The following is a 21846-nucleotide window of genomic DNA, read 5'->3' as shown; positions in this document are numbered from 1 at the left end:
CCTCCTTTCCTTCTTTTGTGGTTAATGTGTCTCACCCCTGAACGTACTCTCTCACCTTCCTTTTCACATCCAAACCCTCGTCAGAGATGCCGATCAATGGGTTCTGTTGTCGCCTTCATATTTGCAGCGTGACCAGCCTCCGCTGTCGCTGGAGGATACGAAAAGGAACACCCATGAATAATTTACGCCAAGCAGGAATATGTAAACGGGTAAACAGACACAAGAAACAAAATGCGAGCAATTGCAGCAGCTTGCATGAATTAATTGCTCGGCCGAGCCCTGTGTTCTCCTTGTTGGAGCTCTCTGTCCTTCATGACTGATTCAGGGTCAGCAGGCTGTAGGGATTTTTGTACCAGGATAATTGAGTGAACTGATGGTGGGGCTGGCTGATGTGGGAGCAGAATTGCATTACAATCTCATGCATTTGTTTGCTCGGTTTTATGCAATTCTGTCTACTTAGCTGAACAGTAGCACATACTTTTGTTTCAAACTTTCCACCATAGCAGCAATATTGAATTAGCATCTTGCACCTCAAACAGTCAGTAAGTGCTAAGTATTGCTGTAATTGGACTGTTCATTAGAGAGACGCTGACTAGGCAGTTCCCTCTTCAGTAGATTCTTGTGTAATGAGCTTTCTGTGCATTGTTATTTTATTTAAGCGCTGTGAAATGTCCAGGTGGCAACGAATCCTGTAATTGAATTCCTCCAATCAGTTTAAACTGAATTGTGTCGACTGCTGTCACATGTGGCCAGTTGAACAGGTGTTGATAATACTGAGTTATCACCTGCAACTAGCGAATGATGTGCTGAAGTAACTGTCAGGGTGGAGGGCAGAGGAGGTCGGAGATGGGTCTTGACAAAGTGGCCCCATTTGAGGTTGTCACTGGGTCCCAGGAGTGACGAACACAGACCCCAGACGAGGCCCAGCTGGCCCCCTGGCTGGCTCGTATAAGTTGCCTGATCATAAATAGCCAGGGCCGCAGCGCAGGGTGGAGGTGGTTTGTCATCAGGCCTGGTCCCAGCCGGGGCACTGACTCCCCGACGAGAAGGGAATTTATCACTGTACAGTGATAAGACAAGGCTATTATTGTTTCTGTCCTCCTCCTCCTCTCCCACCTCCCTCTCCTCCCCCACCCCCTTGTATGTAACACATAACCTCTTCCTTTGCTTCTGAGTTTCCTCCATCCCCTTGTTCCCCCTTCCTCTGTCCTCCTTTCCCACCTCCTGTCCTCTTTCATCTTTTATTCTCATATTGTAACCACCACTACCGCTGCATTTTTCCCCCCTTTATCGGCTTCTGTCTTCCCTCCTCCAGCATCCTTCTCTCTCTCTCTCTCTCTCTCTCTCTCTCTCTCTCTCAGCACACAGGCAATATTATCAGGAAAGTAATGACTCCTTGGGACGATGATAATCAGATACTTGGTAGAGGATAATGACCACACCAGGGTTCTACATGGAAACACCATTTGGGTATTAATTGCCACTGACCCATCAGATGGCTGCAGAGAAATAGAAGAAAAGATTAAAGGTGTGTTGGTAGAGAAAGTGCTGGCGAGACAGAAAAGAATGAGGTGGTGAGAGAAGAAAGCAAAATCGAGGAGAGAGTTTGTGAGGGAGACAAAAAGGGAGAGAGAGATGCTAAACAGAGTAAGGTTATTTAGGGGTCAGTCCTGTCTCAAGTGTCTTGCGGTATCTGAAATACTATTTGTCTCTGTCTTTTAGTGAGGAATAGCTAAACTCTCCATTTTTCTCCTCTCTCTTTCCTTTTTGTGACACCTCTGTCTCTCCTCTTCTCGTTGCTTCCACAAGGAAAGTTGCTTTGCTCTGTCATTTCTGGCTCACGTACCTCGGCGCCACGAGACTGGAAGCCTGAGACTCGACTCTCAAGTTTATCTGGTGTAAGTTTTTTGGCATGAAGGCCTGGTGCAGACACCAGCCGGCTCCTCTCTCATTGTCTCCCAGTGCAGCAGCTAGGCTGCCAGAAGCCCAGAAGATGGATGAATTATCACAGAAAGGTCTCCTCCAGCGCTCTCACCTCATTTAGATGCTCTGTTTCGGCTCTGACTCTTGCTAACATCGTGACAGCGCGTTAGCCTAGCACCAAGGCCCTCGCCGCCTTTTGTTTCTTTGTTTACAAATGTGTGCTAATGAGTGAGCGGGCTCAGGAAGCGTGCAACCCCTGCATGCTCACTCTAATTCCTTCCCCAGTGACACATCAGCTGTGACAGTTGTGGCTCTGCAGCAGCTCAGAGTAGCCTCCTTATCTCCTCTACTGTGATTGGAGCAGCTGCCTCTGGGTGTCACCGGCAACTGTGGGGATTGCTTAGTGGTGTGTGTGTGTGTGTGTGTGTGTGTGTGTGTGTGCGTGCTTACAGTGTGTGTCTCTGTACACTTGCTCGTAGGGGCATAATTAACACCTTGGAGACTCTGGACACTTTTAACATTTATGTGAGAATATGCCCATATAATGTACAGACACATAAAGGCATCTTGAAAGAGTTTATGTTATTTGCATTGTTTTAAACCACATACAGCAGTTGTGTGTATGTGTGTGTGTGTGTGTGTGCGTGGGTGGGTGGGTGCGCGTGAGTGTGTCTGCTATAACTTCCTCTTTTCTATCTCTAGCTTCATTCTGTGCCTCTTTGTTTTCTCGATATCTTGTGTCATTGAACTTGATGGAAATGTTTTCCCTCTTGCACTCTCGTCTCTATGGCAACCCGGAGTAGGGCCAAAGCAGACCTTATAGTCCTCTAGACAGCCAGTGGAGTTCACAGAGGCCTTGGGCACTAAGCAGCAGCAGGAGATGGGCAGAGACAGGCAGCATTTAGAGGTGAGCAGGGCGAGCGTGCCGGCAGGTTGCAGAGGGATCAGACTGTTTTGCTCCGCAGCCTTTGGCCAAATACCAACTGGATGGGAGATTGACAATATATATCAGCTTTTCTTTTTACTGGTTGTCCTGAGTTACCAGCTAACTAGCCCCTATAAAGATCTATCCCACGCTCAGTCAAGAACAGAAAGCAAAAGTTATCAATGATGCAGAATAATAGACTTACTGCACACTATGGTGATTTGATATCATGCTTGCCATATTTTGGACTAGCACGGTTTTAGGCTATCACCTCCGAGGTTCTCCTTAGCTGCCAATAGTGATATGATATGAAATGATATGAAATGATATGAGTGTAAAAACCTCAAGTGCAGATAATATTTGTGTTTCAAGTTTCAAGTGGAGAGCAACTTCCTGGCATTCATAGCCTTTTTGATTGTGGACGACATCTATTGGCTTCTCAACGGCGCTCTTCACATTTCCACACTATGACAAGTAGAGATAAGTATGCATAAATGGAAGGCCAAAGATTACACTGGGTTACAAAAAAAAAAAAATTGTAAGTTGTCTATGTTTTTTCAACTGAATTAGGACCATTTTGCACCGCTGAATCCAAAAATGACATCCATTTTTCTCAATCAGGTCAGGTTTTTATGCTAATTTGATTTTGAAAAATCCAATCTTCTGACTAGATTGATTACATTTTTGTGACATTATCAGTTGATTTTCGTTAATATTTCTCATCCAAAAAAGGTTTTAGGAGAAAAAAAATCGTTTTCTAACAGAATGTATTAATTAAATGTTACAAACTTCAATTTCTGTAAATTGAATAATAGACATTGATAAAGGTAAGTACATGTAAATTGAACGTTACGTCGTCATTGTGCAAAATTCAGGGCATGAACTTCTGTTTCTTCGAAGCCCTTGAATGCTCAGCAGCAGGGATGTCTCTCTTCAGAGTCATGGCACAAGTAAGTGAAGCAGCCACCATCCTTGTCCATGACTCCATGACCTGCATACCATGTGTGGCGCCCAAGCTTTATCCTGGTCACCAAGTTTAATACCAAAATAAGCATGGTAAGCACGTTTTATGAAACTTGTGACTAGATTCCTGTTAGGAACAATGGTGTATTCACCGCAGATGTAGCAGAATACGTCAGGCTTATTTTTGCAAGATCTTCTAGTCGAAGCCATTTCATTCACTTGTAATATAAAAAAAACAGTTAGTCATAAGTTGGCACATGCAAAATCTTCAGAATTCGTTTATTGCAAGAAATATAAAAGAATTTTGCATCATAAGACGTGAAAAATGTAAACAAAAACGTCAAAAAACAAATATGTAGCTTAGTTCAGAAAGTTGACCTGATTGAGCAAAACCAATGTGATTTTTGGATTCAGCACATCAAAATTATCCTAAATCAGCTAAAAAAACTTAAACAATAAATTTGGTGTTGACCAGTGTTATCTTTCATATTTGTACACACACTTCTGAAATGTTATGATCATGAGCTCTTCACGCACTGCAGACCTCACACTGATCCCAAATTGCCAAACTCATCTACTCTGAAAATATGAATGTTTAATTGATTCTCTTCATTAGATTTGATTCAAAACAATATCCTCTAAGTATCAGTGTGTGATCTTCTTTTGCATGTGTGTGTGTTTGTAGCATGACACTGCAATAAGGTCATTCCATTTTCTTTCAGGCTGTCTATTAATCTTTGAGAGCACCGGGCCTCGGGGCTCTGATTTTATGTTTGTCTCAATCCAAAGCATTTTGTTTTTTGTCATTTGAATTTTCCTAAGTGGCAGCTTTAGTGAGCTATTAGTGGAGTGCAAAACATTACAGAAGCTTAGAGGAGAGGACAGGGTAGAAGAGAGAGAGAGAGTGAGAGAGAGAGAGAGCGGGACCTCTTTGCCCCTGACCCATATTACAGCACATTAAGCATCTCTGCAATCTCTCTTTCTCTCTGCCCTACACACCCACAGGCCTACAAGCACACTTCCTCTCTTACTACATGCTCTCTCGCTCTGCTTTCTATCTTTTCTCCCATCAACTTCTCGCTATCTCGCTCTCCTCCGCTTGCTCATCTCTGTCACAGTCCCTTTGTCTCCGTTTATCTCATCTCCGAAGCCTTGTTATGCCTCCTGTCTTACTGCACTCCCGCTCTCCTCGGAAAGGCTGTGTGTTGTTAGAGCTGAGCTAAAGGCCGAGGAGTGCAGCACTCAGAGCCTGGCCTATTCATCAGTTTCACAGCAGCCCTCCACTCCGCTTCATTACTGACTGGCTAATGGCACAGATCAGTGCAGTTTATTTGCTATAATTAGCTAGCTCCATTTGGCCGGCACAGCCCCGGTGAAGCCTGCTACACTTATGCTGCCCCCCCGCCATGCCACCCTGCGTACGTTTGTGCACAAAAGCTTGGCCGTTGGGCCGAAAAGTGTCATTAAGAAACTATGCTGGCCCATCAGTTTTACATCCTCCATTGCCTTGTGTCAGCCCAGTCTTATAACATCATGCCTGATTGCAGAGCAAAAAGCCATGAGCCTTATAAAACTTTATAAGCTCTGCACTTGTTAAAAAGTAGTTCAGTATATTGAAAATGCATCGTGGAGAGCAGATAGAGAGGGAATGAATGAGCGGCTAAGTCAGTCAGTTAATGGCCGGCTGAGTAATGTGTGACTGAATGAGCATGTGAGCACCCGGAAAATGGAAGACTCTCAGTCCGTGGTTACACCCTCATCTTTACTTCTCTCTCTCAGACTCTTGTCCTTGCATCCCACTCCACTTCCTCTTATAGTCTCCACCACTGTTCCAGTCTCCCCCTTGACTTCCAATTTAATCTCCGCCCCCGTACCCTTTTATTTTTCACCCTTGCACCCTGCGCCTCTCTTACCTAATCTCCCCGTCTTTCTCTTGTGTTCTTAAAAGCTGCAGCCTCTTGTTTTCGGCGCCCTATGCAATTTTAATCTTGTTCCCCACTGAAGGGAGAGGAGGCGAGGGGTGTATTTAACGTTCTCCCACGATGCTGGCGCAAGCTCAACGGGAGTGCAGCCTACGTCACCGAGATGGAGTCACAGTGTACTGACTGGGTGGAGGAGATCAACCCCGTTAATAATTTACACCAAGCATGCTGTTGCTGTGCGCTTGCCCACTCTTCCTGTACGTCTGTTTGTCTTTTTGTCCTTTTGTCCTTCCAAACCTTCTTTCCTGTGTCTATGTTTGACTCTTGCTTATCGTTTCTCTGCATTTTCAGTGCCTATCCATCATTTCCACTGACCCTTTCTGTATCACCGGTTTCACATCCAGCACTTTATTAGCTAAACTTGCTCACTGATGCGAACAGCCAGCTCTTCCATACAGCAAATCAGTATGACATGGTCAAGGTCAAAAGGTTCATTTGCCGTTAAAACCACATTTTTGGTGCATAAACAACTTTGACTGAAGTATGGCTGTTGTTCCAGCGTCTCAGAAACCGCGGGAATCTTGGGGTTTTAGTGTGACAAAGAAAAAAAAAACGTGCAGTACGATACAGTACAGGTGGCTGCACTTAAGCACTTGCCAGGGAGGGTAGGTCAGGGGCAGGTGGCTAACAGGAGGGCCACAAGTATGCAACAGCTCAGTACAACAGTGCTTTGCAGAAGGGCATGTCTGAATTCAATTCACTTGGAAGACCATGCTGTATCACACTTTTGTCGGCTAACAAAAAAAAGATCATCAAACTTTAGTGATCAAACAAACAGTGCAAATACTTCACCTAGTCTCCCATCAGTCCTGCCTTGTGTCAAAGCTGGCGGTAGCTGCGTGGGAGTATTTTCTTGCACAAATTAGGCCCCATGATACCAGATGTGGAGCTTCATTTGAATGCCAGAGTCGACTAAAGCATTGTTGCTGACCGGTAACCCTTTGTCACATGGCTACCTCCAGCAAGGATAGTGTCACAGCCAGCCTCTTTATAATCTCAAAATGTTCACAGGAATGACAATGACCTCAGTGTGCTCCATTATCCCGCACACTCTCTGGGATTCAATCCAATGTAGTATGAAACCATTGCTAAAACATCTGTTGGTAGTGAAAGGCGCTATCCAGCATGGATCAAAATAAAGAAAGAGAGTTTCCAGCACCCCTAAAATATATTAGAGGTCGACTGCAGTTGCCTGTTTTTTTGTTTTTTTTTGTCAAATATCAGCCATCATGACATTGGCACAAATGATTGAAATGATTGAGGAATCATTATTAATTGATTAAGTTATGGTAGTTGCCAAGAAATATATACATTGAATGTTAATCACAAGAAGAGAAGAATAGATTTTTGGACATTGTAATGTGTATCTGTATCCATGAAGCATAAACGTAATGCTTTTTTTCCCTGTTCTGTTGCTAGTCCTCCATTAACGTTGAACATTAATTGTGCCTGACTGTGCCTTTTCAAAGGAGACCATGTAGGAACCACTCTTGAGATATTGCTGGCAAATGAATTGTGATAATGACCGTTGGCGTAGTTCTGTAACCACTGTGATCTGCCATGTTTGACTGTGTGCTCTTCTTCCCCTGTTTACCAGAGGGGCTATTACAGATCCTGACGGCTCCCAAACAGATTATTATTGTCTCATTTGTCAAGACTGGACTTTTGTCACATGTACTCAAACTAAACTCCTCCTACCTAACCACCTCAGTTTTATTTATTTCCTCTATAATGTTCAATTTTCTTCCGCTTTTCTCTTCTAACTGCCCTTCGTTGCCGTCCTCGTGGGTCCCGCTGCACTCACTTCTTTGATTCTGTGATTAGCATTCTGCTGTATCACCATTCTGTCTATCACTTAACATAGAGTGGAGCACTGCCTTGCAGTGAAACCCAGTAGTTGCTGTCAGTCTTGTTCAAAGATAAAACGAGACACCGAGACGCAACGCGCACTCACATATGCATATATTGTATGCATATACGTGCAAACACACTGAAATACTCACATACATATAAATTGGCCCACGTACAGGGGGGATGAGAGCTCTGACAGCTGCAGTTTGCTGAAAGCTACAGAGTTTAGAATATCATTAGTTTTAAAAGGGCAGCCAGGCAAGGTGAACTTATTACTCATTTCTCGAAAGTAGAGGAAGCTGGAGAAAGTTTCCTCCAATCCTTGTCTCTATCTACAGATTACACCCACATCAACCTTGGATAAGACTCCTGTTTATTGTGCTTTTTAAGATACTCTGTCACAGACTTAATCTACAAAGCACTCCAGAAACCAGTCACTATCTCTGTCCTCTGGAGGTTACAGAAGTTGCTCTCCGCCATCTTACCTGCACGGTAAAATAGTGCTGCAGTTTTAGGACCGGGGGACATGAACAGATTAGGCAGAGCATAAGAGAAGGAGGCTCCTGAACGATTAGTATTCCGCCTGGTCTCCTGCTGGTGGTGGAGCTCGTAGTCGATTGGCTTCCATTAACCTGCCAGTCTGCTCTTCATTACTTCATTAGAGCCCGCATGGAAGCTTGAGGAAGTCCAGTCACAGTCCAGGGACTGGGACTGACTACTGACTCACTGCTGCTCGCCATGGGCGTCAGACTTACCTCGCCTCGCGGCTGCTACTGCATCATGGTCAACTCGTTTGTGTGTGTGTGTGTGTAAATGCCTGTCCTTTAGTGCATCCTGGTCTTTCAATGCAAAGCGTGCTGGTTACTTAGGAGAATAGCAGTCCCAGTGTAGGATAAAAGGACCAACCTCATGGTTTGAATGGCTGATTCGCCACCACTGTACCATTTGATTGATTCATCAAACCTCTGCTTCCCACCAGCAGGGAACATTATTCATAACTCGGTCCCTGTTGCAGCACCGCAGCTTTTTATCAGACAGTCTACACGCTACATGCATGCTTACATCCAGTCAGGACACACACTCACACACACATGCACCAACTTATCTTTTAAGAGTATTAAGCAATGCTAAGGGATATGTTGGCAAAGAACTTTTCTCTACAAATGTTCCACACACACACACACACACACACACACACACACACACACACACACATACACACACACACTCACAAACCAGAAGTGCTTTGCAGTTCTCATTATCTTCTCCTTTTGGGATTGTTAAAGAATTTATTAGAAGAATATATTAGCAGTGAATTGTTCTTTTTCAAATTTTCAAACATTTATCCATATAAAGGGACTCTCTGCGAATGGGGCACTAATGATTTTAATGTAACTATAATGATATAAATAGCAGCGGACAGTTATTTCCACGTTACACTTCACTTGATAAGGCCATTTGTTTGTATGCTCTGCGTAGGGTGCAGAGGTGCACCTACTTTTAGTGCTTAAGAACTCTTTATTTTGTCAGGAAAAGAAGTTCAGTCAAAAATTATTCTCCTCAGACTTCAAAAGACAATGCTTGAGGGACTTGGAGAAGAAGAAGAAGAAGAGAAATGATTTGAAAGCAAATTCTGTGTTGAAGTTTGCCTGCTAATGTTGGTCGCCGGCTTTCTGTCATCTGGCTGATGTTTCCATAGGTGATTGTCTTTCCATCGAACTCTAATCTTCTCTCTGTTTATTGAAGGAGTTAAAGAAAGCTCAGATGGATTTGGCTGTCAGTCACAATCTATACTGCTTGAATATTTCTTTTTGTGTATTGTGCATATGTAAAGGTGGAGGTCATCGTGAGTACAAGATACAATAAGGCCCATATTAGTCACAAGTATGAGGTATTTTAACCATGTTACCTTGGACACGTGGGTTATTTTCAGCAGAAGGCTTAGTGTTTGCTGTCACAAGTAGGACCGATATGAGCTTTTTGTGTTCTGTGTGCTCATTCATATTTAAGATGATCACTTTACATAAATGAGGCGAGGCAAAGGGGAGTCTGACCTCGCTCCCTGGTGCATTGCCTGCTCATAATAGTCTCAGATAAACGGTTAAAGGGAGATGTGCTGCCAGTTGACTCATGCTGTGACTCATGCAGTGTTTACTCAGTGGAAGAACAAAAATAAACAGCAAAGTGAAGCGAAGAGATAAATCGCGAAGCATAAAGAAATGCATTTTATTTTCCATTGGGGAAATTGGGATTATATATTCTGATTACAGTATCATATCCTTTTGTTTAATATTTTTGTGGTATTTTGACGTGTAGGTGCATGTAATGTTTATGAAATTTAAATAGTAGAACATCCATTCAGATACATTTTCACAAAGGGACACGTGCCGCTACTATAAGCTCTTTTAGTAAAAGGTTCTAAATGTAGATCCTAAATGTAGGTACTTTTACTGAAAGAGGTTTTAGTTACATAGCAAGATTAAAACTTGGAAGATGAAGTGTCCTGCTATTTTTGGCTCAACAATGGCAGGAAAGTCAGGCTTGAAGTGAGACGAAGTTGAGCACGGCTACTCTTTGGTGTTTGCTCTTTGATCTGGCGGAGCTTTGATAGACCCCGGAGGCCGTACTTAGACTGTCCATGAGCAGTTGGCTGACAATCTTCACAGCACGGTTCCTGTGGCTCACGTGGCCTTTGCTGAACACGGAAAAAGACACTCACTGAAAGCTTCCTCGACGTCCAACGGCTGGTATTGTGTTTTTTTTTGTTCCTTTTTTTTTGGTTTGAGGTGACCTTTCCATTGCACTTTGGTCTGAGCAGACAAGAGTGAGAAAACATACAACATAAACACAATACGCCCTCACACAATCAGAGACAAAGATGGGAACACAGTTTAGAAGGGAATGCATTGTGAACATGGCAGTTTTCTCCTCTCTATCATTTATTCAGCGCAAGGAGATGATTTTTTTTCAGATCAAAGCAGATTTTTATTACAGTCGTCTGGAATCGGTGAAATTGCAAAGGGAATGGAGGGAGACAGGCTAGATGATATCCAAACAAATGACGAAAACAAATCATCAACACAGATTATATTTGCCGGAGACTTTCACGAGACGCAGAACAAGTTGTACAAGAGAAAAACGCTCACTGTTGCAACATTTTATTTAGTGTGTTTTCCACTTTTGATTGTTTTTTACGACTGTCTCCTCTCTGTCTCCTTACGTGAATGAGGTAAATGTGAATGAGTGAGAACGCCCAAGTACGCTGTCTTTCCTCTTCTCCATGACCGCATCAATCTCCCTGCAGCTCAACCCTGCCACACACACACACACTACCTCCCCCAAACCCCACCCCATCTAATTCAGCCCACTCAGACTCATTGTTAAGAGGACATATTGGAAAACCATTAGCTCTCATTAAGTTTTATAGCCACCCCGTTCTCCCCATTCTGTCTTTTAATCACAATCCATCCCCTGTGTGTGTGTGTGTGTGTGTGTGCATGCCCTTCTGTGTGTGGCTATACGCATGTGCGTACACTACAGCCACCCCTGCTCAGCGGACAGTAATGAACCACTTTCACTGTAATGCATTTGGGACACCACAAAGTCCCCCACTCCCCCCCCACCTTTTTATTTGGGAGTCAATGGCACAGGCGCCACCTTTTATGGCAGCCCATCCGAGCTGCAGCAATGTTGTGCATTCGTGAGCCATGTCAGCCAAATGGGATCGAAAGCAGTGCAATACAAATAAAAAGAGATTGGAGTGAATAGAGTATGGATTCCCTTTTTATATGAACTCCTCGTAGAGGTAAAAACCCTTATAGGAAACCTTATGAGTATCCATTCGCTGCTTGTAACTCCAAATAACCAGGCTCTCATAAAGTGTTGAATATCCTGTTACTGCTCTGTATTGAATTGTGCTCCGGTTTGATTGTCCATGACGGCGTGTGTGTGTGTGCGTATGTGTGTGTGTTTCGCTGGCTGTGCGGAGAGGTGGCCATTTTGACCATATGCTCTCTGACGGACACACGGTTGCACGCGCGCACACACACACACGCACCCACACTCGCACACACACACACACACACACACACACACACACACACACACACACACACACACACACTGGTAATGAGTGGATTTAAATTCCGGTTGTTCTCTCCCGGCCAAGGCAACTGTCATCATTGTGCAGCAAAACTCCCATAATCCATCTGGGGCATGACAGCATCCTAACAGCTCCACTTCGCAGCAAGAAAAGCTATTCTTCATGTCTCTCCATTTCTCGATCTCTTCCTTTTTTTTTTCTTCTTCCCCATTTTCACTCTCCCCACTTCACATTTCCCCTCCGGACTGGTTTTTATTCTCCTCTCTTGTCTCTTTTCTCTTTTCCAATTACATTTTTTTTCCCACTTAATCTCCTTTTTCTCCAGAAACTTTTATCTGGGTTTGATTACAGTAGAGAGGCTCAGTAGGAAGAAAAATCAGTGATAGCTCGGAATTATTGTTGACCACGATGATGATGGTAATGAAGATATTCTTAATTATAATTATGCTATCGATGATGATGATTAAAAATGGAGATGAGGATGATGATGATGACAGGGACAATAGCGATGATTATGGTGCTTGCTGGCTTCCTGAGCAGTGTCCATGTTTTCACCTTGGCCCAGATGGAGAGAGGCAGACGGAGGGGACGGACACCAGCCGTAAGAGGGACACTCGCTCCTCAGCAGGCCACCACAAGAGTGAGGACACCAGCGACAGCAGGGAGGACGAGGCTGCAGTGAGTCTGTCTTTGTTTTTTTTTCTGTCTCACCACTCTAGACCGAATATTAATGCGATGTCACAACCTAAACACACCCACATCCTTCTGACTAAGCAACAATGAGGTTGGTTTGTGTGTGTGTATGTGTGTGTGTGTGTGTGTGTGTGTGTGTGGAGGAGCTCAATCAGGGCTTCAACAATCACAGTCTGAATCTTAATCATCATTAAAAACTTTGGTCTCTTCTATGTACACCCGCTGATTAGTGCTCCACTATGACAGTCCCCTCTCTCCATAATGGAAAAGAGATGAGGGACGGTGAAATGTAAACTAGATGAAGGTTAAGGTGTATATGTGTGCTAATTTAGGTTGGGAAACATTTAAGAATCTGCGATCAGATTTGATTGTTTTTGAAACTTTTCTTTTTGCTCATTAAAAGCCATCTACAGTTTAGCCTAGTGACCCCACCCACTGCAGTGAATTTTAATCATGTTTCCAGCTCAAAATACATAGTGAAGACATCGTGCAATCTATCCTCCTCCTCAAGCGTTTATTCCTGTGATAGTTTTCCTTCTGAGAGATGTGAAATTAGACAGAGTGATATCCAACAGCAGAATATGAGACAGAGTTTGGACCACCGCCAGAGATGATTAACACTTGGTACAAACCACTGAGACAATCTGACACTTTAAGTCTTTCCCCCCCTGACAGTGGGTGGATTTTAGGGTTAAATACAGCAACTTTGGACCCAAAGATAATCTCCACATACTGCAGGACCTGCAGAGCACATTAGCTCCAACTGCGTGTTGCAATGGCGAGCTCCTGTTGCTTCCAACCAGCAGTCCAAATGAAGATTATTATTAAGATGTGTCCAAGAAACTCAGCCTGCGAAGCATGAATGGTGATGTAATTACTTTGACAAACCCAGTTCTCCAAATCTACACCCAAGATCAGCGCTTTATAGTATGATCTGAACATCTGCTACAGTGGATTACAAAGAGAAATATCGTGCTAATTTGTGCTTGGAAGGGGGTAAAGGGCCTTCTACAGTCAGGAAATGTTGAATTTATACACAGCTGCTTATTTTTGGAACCGATTATGATTATGAAGGAGACTGAAAACCACCAAAAATACTCTCTGGGTGTGTCCCATCTTAAAAACACTGTACTTCCTTTATCTCTCTTTTCCTACATACATTGTGTCTAGCTGTTGTTTGTCTGCTGAAGTAAAAAAGACTCTCTAAAAAAGATTCACCGCTCATCTTTTGGCCTTGAGGCAGGCAATGTATTATTAGTCCCTCCTTCCTCAACCTCAATTGACCAGGTTTCCACACCAGCACTTGCCACTCATGTTGACAGGCTGTCTACCTTGAAATGGTATCTTGCTTGAGGCTCATCTATCTGTAAGACTACCTGAGGTGGAGGGATCAGGCCGCAAAGTCTGACAGTCTGCAGTAATTAAATGTTTGACGCACATGTGCCTGTGTGTTGTATGTTTGATACCAAAATCAGTGCAGAGCAAGGGGTGTAGACGGATACAGATTAATGAGATGTATCAGATTTTAGTTATTGGTATTTTGATAATAAAAAGCTTTTACCTCTCTGCCTGCTGGAGAGGATCATTACACCGGGCTATAAAGGAAGTCCCTGAGAAGTTGCTGTATGTGGGATGAATTTCAATGAATTAGAGAGGTGAGAACCAGTTTATTCAAAGAAATAGAATAAAAAATATTTCTTTTATTTTGGTCAGGTTTTTTGCTTCTATCAAGGTACAAAACCTAATAAAGAACTGATTGTATATATCTAACTAAAGGTGACTTTGATCAATATTGTATGTCTCTCTGTCAGACACACTGTATCATACAACAGTGGTCACACTGATTTCTGAGCTGTGCAGTTGTAACCATATCATTGACAAATCTGACAGTATGGCAGTGTAACATCACTCTTATATACCATACAAAACATACGGTGTGTGCTTTCCCACACACAAGCTGCGGCTGCAGGAGTTTAAGACCCAAACTGTTCAAGTTAAAACTCAAATTGTTGCGATATCGCTGTATGGTTGTCGACTAGCTGAGGGCGCCATCTGAGAGAAGAACGATATATCTTATTCCATAAAATGCAGTCGTCTTCAGAATCGATTTAAGTGAAGGCTTTAGAAAATGTGCTTGAAGAGATAAGAGTCATGAAGGGAAGCCTGCAGTTTTTTTTCTCAATGGTCCCCCTCTAAACTCTAAACCTGCCTGATAGCGTAAGGGCTTCTCCTCTGTAACAGTCGAATGAAAAGCGGCTCTCAGGATGAGTCAGTCCCGTGCACTGAAGCTCAAATATGCGGCTGCACTGTAAGCATTCTGCTGAAGTCACTAAAATGTGTCAGAAAGTTTATGGCACGCTCTTTATGAATTTTAATGGCATCGCTTTGTCATTTGTTCCCTAAACGACGGGTGATGGATTCGGTTTACTTCAAATAATGATCACTTAGATGAACTGTGTTCATACTTGGACGGTAAACACGCTCTAAATCATCACAATTACAATATAGGAGATAGACTTGGCCTGCTGCGGGAGGTGCTTAGTTGGATTTACGATCAGCAGACAGTGTAAGACTTAGCTCCATTTATGGTTATCTATAACACTGCTTTATTTGTAACAAGCACTATGTTCTGTGCTTTCAATGGTGTGTGTGTGTGTGTGTGTGTGTGTGTGCATGTCAACACCCTTAAGACTTTTCTGCTCAGCTCTATAACAGTATCTCTCTTCATCTATAATTTACATGCCCATTTATCAGCTCTTTGTTCCAGCAATGCTTGACCTCTGAGTGTGTGTGTGTGTGTGTGTGTGTGTGCGTGTGCGCTTCCACGTGTGCGTACATAGCGTACTATGTTTCACATCTCTCTAGACTTTGCTGTTCGTTCAGCACCAACATCTCGAGGAAATCCAAAGCTACATAATTGACACCTCTAGTCGATGTGATGCTGCTCCAGCGAGGACGCTCCTTCACTTAGAAAATGCCAGTGCCAAAGGTCAAAGATGTAGTCCGTCCGTGCTTCTAGGCCTGATAACCAAAGATAAGTTCAGCATCAGATGTGCGTGTATGTGTGCGTCTAAGAGAGAGTAAGACAGAGAGAGAGAGAGAGAGAGGATGATTTAGTGTGTTTAATGTGCTGTAATATGGGTCAGGGGGACAGAGGCCCTTGTTCGCCTCCTCTGTTAAGCTCCTCTAGTGTTTTGTGCTGCACTAATAGCTCACTAAAGCTGCCATTTCAGAAATTTCCGACAATGAAATCAGAATGGCATGGACGAAAACAAACAGAGAAGCCCCCAAGGCTGTGTGTACTCAAAATTAATAGACAGCCTAAAAGAAAATGGAATGACCTTATTGCAGTTGAGCAGCACGAACAAGAGATACAAGGACTGTCTCACACACACACACACACACACACACACAGATGGAGAAAGATATTGGTGCATCGACCACTGCTTAAATGAATTCAATGAGGACTTTTATGAGACCTGCAACACATATTAAGTCTCACTCTTTTTACTTGTTCATCTCTTTGTTGTCTCGCACTTTCTGTTTCCTGCTTCTTCTCTAAAAGTGCAAGTGGTAGACAGAGCAAAGTGGCATCCTTGGCGTGAGTAAAGGTGAAGAAGAGGGTGCTGGTTGCTGATAAAAGCCTTTTTGTCCTGCACCTAACTTGTTTGCTGTCAGATGGATAGAGAAAGCGGTGGCAGCGGAGAGAAGACGCAGGGAGTGTTAATCTTAACACATTAGAGGGAAGCAGAGGAAAGGACAGGAGGACATGAGTTGATGGGAGGAAACAAGAGGAAATCAGAAGTAAAGAGAAGTGAGAAGATGAGGAGCAGCATCTTCTGTAGAGGAAGTAATTACGTTCCTCTCTGCCTCTGCGAAAGGCTGCAAATGTTTGCCTCTGCACCTTTCTTTCTTTGCCTGAAAATCACTGGAATTGCAGCTTAAATAGTTGACAGTGTGTCATGGTTGGCAATTACAGGAACCGACTTAGGGTGTTATATTTTTTTTTTTGAAAGACTTGGAATATCTCTCAGGCCACCTGCTTTTCAAGATGAAACCTGCAATAGATTTACACTGTCACAAAGTGTGTGTGTGTGTGTGTGTAGTTGTGTGTGTTTGTGTGCATGCCACCTCCAGGGGAGCCTCCAGGTGGTTACCACTTTGTCTGACAGTCTAAGGTTATATAAAGCAGGGTGTGTTTTTGTCCTTATGCCATTTGGTGTGTGTTTGTATGTTTGTGTGCGCGTTGTTAATATGGATGAGATAGTGGATTCTGTGCTCTAGTGCTCCACCCTGCTTCTCCTGTCAGTGGCCGATTGCTTTCGTGGGTCCGCCCCTTCATCTCACGTACCTGATGAGAGAGAAGAACGATGAAGGCAAAAGAGGAGGGTTGGTGCTTCACAGCAGACAAAAAGGCTGGAGGACGAAAAGGCAGATTTGATGAAACTGGGACTCATTAGCATGGATTGAAAGATAAATGAAGGAACAAATGTGTCGAAGGGCATTTTGCTTGTCCGTCACTGATGTTAGACAGATGGTTATTCAGACGTGCACAGTGAGCAAATTGAAAAAAAAAATGAACGATTGAGAGACAGACACATGCATGCCATATATCAAAGGTGACGTTTTGCGTGCGTTTTTGGTTGTGGCCCTCGGCTTTGGAACAGCCCTCCCTTCAGTGTGGGATCGACAGACTCCCCTGCAGCTTTTAAGTGTCTCCTTTTACAAGATGGCCTACACTTAACAATGTTTTCCCTTTCCATTATCGCATCACTTTCCTGTTTCCTCTTTGTATTAATATTTTATGGTGTTTTATTTTAACTTCATTGTCATTACATATTTTAATTGTGCTTGTTTTAGTGTTATTATTTTCGTATTTGTTCATGTCCGGGCTCAGTGCTGCTTGATATATGTGCTTTCATGTTCCTTATTATATAGGGTTGGACGATATGGCCTTAAAATAATATCACAATATTGCAATGTATTCATGCAATAACGACATATTGTATAATATACATACTTTTCTGTAGATTAAAAATGATATAATTGTAATATATCAATTTCAGCAGCCATTCAGCCAACTTGTGTATTCAGGAGCAGAAAGAGGCAGAGCTTTGCCTCTGTCCTTTAAAATAACTCTCCAATCAGTCACTGATGTAAGGAGACCTGCAGTAATGATGGAGTCCAGCTGATCAATACTGAACTTCAACTCAGCGGAGACTGTATTGGATAAAACGTGTGTCCAGCTGCGGTTTGACTGGCAGCTGTCTGCTCCCCTTCCTCCCCCTTCCTCCCACATCACAGCCGCCTGACTGTGACTGACTGCACCGTTAGCGTCTGTGTGTGTGTTGCTGTTGTACGTTGTCATGTCAGAAACACGTCAACACGTCACAATACATTGTGAAATGACAAATTTGAACGATATGATATTGCACACCCCTAATACCATACACTAGGAATGCACCATATTATATCATTTGTGACGATACCATAATATTGATGATATTGTGACATTTCGATGTATTGACAACACACATTGCTGAAATTGAACTTAACTTTGATAACATTAACCATCCTCATCTAGTAAATGTTACGATCTTCTGCGTCGAGTTGATTGACCAGTTGGACTCATGCTGTAAGGGCCCATAGCACTGTGTCGATTGCATCAACACTGAAGTCACAATAGGGAAATTGTTGGTCATTATCACAGAAGATGAAATATTTCACTTTCAGGTCAATAAATCTATCATGCACTGGTATCTAAAGTTCACTATATTATACACCATCGCACACACTCGCACACACACAAAGGGCAGGCCGACATCTCTCAGTGCACTTTCCCAGACGTTAATAAGATGGTATGCTGTAAAAGGTCAGTTAGCCAAGGTAAAGGCCTGCAAACGAGGTCATGGAGCTGAGAGGAGAGCAACGGAGGACGAGTGCGGGGAGATATTTCACAGGAAGCTCTGAGAGAAAGGGCTGCACCATTGTCTTTTCACCTGACGGAGATTTTAATCATAGTGGCAATTTTACAGCGGCTCATAAAGCGCAGCAGCCAGGCCTCATTGTTAACCTCCAATTGCTTTCAGGGCTGTAAATATGGCCGCCTTACATCGCTCTGGCCTTGCCGATAGTTTATGGGAGATGGGACGGAGCTGGTGCTGGCACTGGGAGACTTGCCTGAGAATGATGAGGAGCAGAGAGCATGTACTGACTAGTAAATAAACACATGGCTGATCAGCGAGACTCCGCACACTCAACTGCACTCCACAGACTTTGCCGGGATGACACAATGGTGTGCCTACTAGCCGGGTATTAGGCTTCATGTAATCTGTAAATGGACCCGAATATAGGGATTAGCGTCGTAACGTAATTGCTCAATTTGACATTTAGATTTGACCGTGGAGATCAGTGGCACATGACTCATTTTTCCAGGTACCCATTACATTTATTTAGCAGTTCAAATGTTGTCACGGATTGAAAAGGATAGTCGATGAGCGATTCAGGGTGATGAGTCCAGGTGGTGACTCAGTGGCCGCATGTCTGATTGGATCTGCAGCCAGCCAAGTGGAAATGGATCTCCCATGAGGCATTTGGTACATCAGCCTGACTGCCCTACCCCAGGATGTCTGAGCTCACGCTGCATTTGTTTTCTGCCACTTTTCTCAAGTGTGTTGTCACCTGTGTTACTAAAAGAGTCTAATTACATTTTCGTCCTTAATCAAGGACTCCACAGCCAACCTGGTCCTGAGAGTCTGTCGAGTGCTACAGGTTGACAGTCTGAATGGGAGATGGAGGGATAATAGAGCTATTATTGGTGGACTCCTCCTGTTGCTAAGTAAGCCAGCTGTAAGCTGTAAAATATGAACTCAGAGCTTTTAGATAATGGTGGGTCAGTTCCTCCTGAGGCACTTATGACAACTTGAGCGGTCGTAGCAGAGTTAAGAGACATAAACTGAGACGTGAGGTTTGCTATACGGGAATGACAAAGAGACAGGAACCAATTATAGCCTAGACAGAATAACAATAAGGTAGCAGTTCTTATTACCCAAACTAACTGATTTCATGGTTCAGCTTTAAACTAACGTACCTGCCATAGTTCTGCACGCACACGGTCTTGCTGTGCAATGAGGGATTACTACTGACATTTGGGCTGATTGACTGCTCATTTTCCCTTGTTCCTAGATCTTTCAGTGTCATCGTAGCTGATGGAGCTGTGAAAATGAGACCCAAGTTGTAATAAATTATTTTCTATTTTGTCATTTCATTTTTGTAGTCGTGGATCAAACCGAATCAAAGGCTTCCGGATTTATCTGGTGTTTGCATCTTAACATTCAAACCTTTTAAAGTACTGGTCCTTATGCAGCAAGGCATATCCCATATACCATTAATTTATTCCTCTGGATGTACATCATTTCACTTCAAACTGCTTGGCTCTGATAACTAGGGAAGAAGGCATTGTTTGTATGGTTACAGCTGTCATTTTTCAAGCTTGGGGGTGTTGACAGCTCCGTTATATGAGGCTATTTGAGGGTTCAGTCCAGAATTGTTTTTCCTCCGGGTGCTTCAGTGCTTTCACTCATTCACACTATCACCTCTCAGGCATTTGTCAGCCTGGTGTTGATTCACGGAGGATAGAGATCCAAGCTGTGGGCCTGCAATAAACTCCCAGGCAGGGCTCCAGCACTGAGGTCTGCACGGTCTTCATACTCTGCTACCCACGACCAGATGCCAACAGAGTGGAAGGCTGTTTCTCAAGACCAACAGCTCTGTGCACGCATGCAGTATACTGCACTGTGCACATGCACACAAGCACTCATGCAGACAGACTGTAGAAATATTCTGAAAACGGACAGCTAAGATACCTACATCCACATACCAACCTAAACGATTTATCACTTTTTCTTTTTAAGAGCATTTAGCTTTATTCCCATTCTCTATATCCCAGATAGGTAGGAGAAGCATTACACAGTGGGATCACCCTCAGTCCTTTTAGGCATACTGTTGAAGATCTCTTTCCTTACTCGCTCTGGTTCCTACCACCTGGCTCTGTTCCAGCACTGGTCAGTGCTAATCTGTTACCGGCAGGCTGTTTGTTGTTGCCGGTCAGTTTCATGCTGGGGCCATGCTGGGTGAAGGTCATTGGGTCAGTAGACATTACACTAGGCTATATCTCTGTTTCTTTTTCTCACCTCCATCCCTCTCTCTCTCTCTCTCTCTCTCTCTGCAGGGTACTTTCTATTACACTGATATGATGGATGCCTGCTGAGTGTGGTCAAAGTAGATTGCTGATAAAAGTGTGGAAAGTCAATGAGTTCAGGGTTGCAAATCCCATATGCTAACTGCAAAGAGAAATTATACTTTGTTAGGGTTCATCATGTCGAAATGATAATCAGTGAAGTGTCTGTAAAACTTTGGTCAGGGTTGGCAATAGGACTAGGTGATTTTTTTTTTATTCATTTGAATTGGTTTTTGCACTCTGTGTAAAATATCTACATTATGAGAGTTATTTTAACCTGCACAAAAACGTTTTATAGTCAAAAAAGAAACGCAACTGATAGCAAGCTACATTAGCAATCTTGAGTCACAGCGGTCCTGTAAACTGTTACAATATATAGGAACCCGCTGCAGTTTATGGAACTGCCGTGACTCCAAATGGCTATCTGGTTCTGGCTATTCTGTAGTGAATCTACATGTAAAGATCACATCTCTGAGAAGAAAAAAAGATTCTTTGTTGACGAAACATTACCTCTGGTTATAAGGCGAGAAGCCATGGGAAGTCAATGTGCAGATTGTGTTTTAAAAATATTTTTGAGTTGTATTTTATTCTTGCTGAATTATTCAGGGAAAAATGATGAACAATGAACATTGTGAATCGTCTCTTGAAATCGATTAAGATTTGTTCAGGGCTGTCATTTTCGTCACGGTGCATGGGGGAGGAGTTGAGGGTAAAGGTATATCCTTACCTGCCACTTCAGTCTGATCCTTCCTCTGTGGTTAGGAAATAGATATTTCCTTCTTTTCATACTCAGGTGGCTTTTTTATGACACTTTGTATATCACTCAATGCTTACTTCACAAGGCTAATTGTTAGATACATTGGAGGAGAAGGATCCTTGAGAACAGAAAGACCTGATGGTCAAAGGCCTTTGACGGGAAAATGCATCAACCCTGCAAGACAAGTGCTTCATGTTTTAAGTGCTTTTAGAAGGCTGGATCATTGAAAGTGGCGCGGCAGTGGGCATAATCAGTGTAGAAGGGTGTGCAGAAGATGCCTGTGTGTCTGCCGGATTAAGCGAGCAGGTGCTGCTCCTGTTGCCTCTTGATAAAGGGAAACAAAAACCGCGCACACCTCCGTTTTTCTTCTGTTCCATAAAGACTCAGAAAAAGGGGTTAACAATAAAAACA

The 21846-nt window shown here is 43.3% G+C and overlaps 1 protein-coding gene across 1 annotated transcript in view; it reads left to right on the top strand.

The window, feature by feature from the left end:
* The window catches only part of b4galnt4a (beta-1,4-N-acetyl-galactosaminyl transferase 4a), a 119184-nt gene that overhangs the window by 27464 nt on the left and 69874 nt on the right, over positions 1–21846 (top strand). Inside the window, exon 2 of the mRNA XM_070907764.1 lies at positions 12312–12424. Coding sequence (XP_070763865.1) covers positions 12312–12424 — 113 coding nt within the window. The remainder of the gene's footprint in view (positions 1–12311; positions 12425–21846) is intronic.

Source organism: Enoplosus armatus, chromosome 6 (assembly GCF_043641665.1).
Source record: "Enoplosus armatus isolate fEnoArm2 chromosome 6, fEnoArm2.hap1, whole genome shotgun sequence".
NCBI lineage: Eukaryota > Metazoa > Chordata > Actinopteri > Centrarchiformes > Enoplosidae > Enoplosus > Enoplosus armatus.
This window is presented reverse-complemented; position numbering and strand designations above follow the sequence as displayed.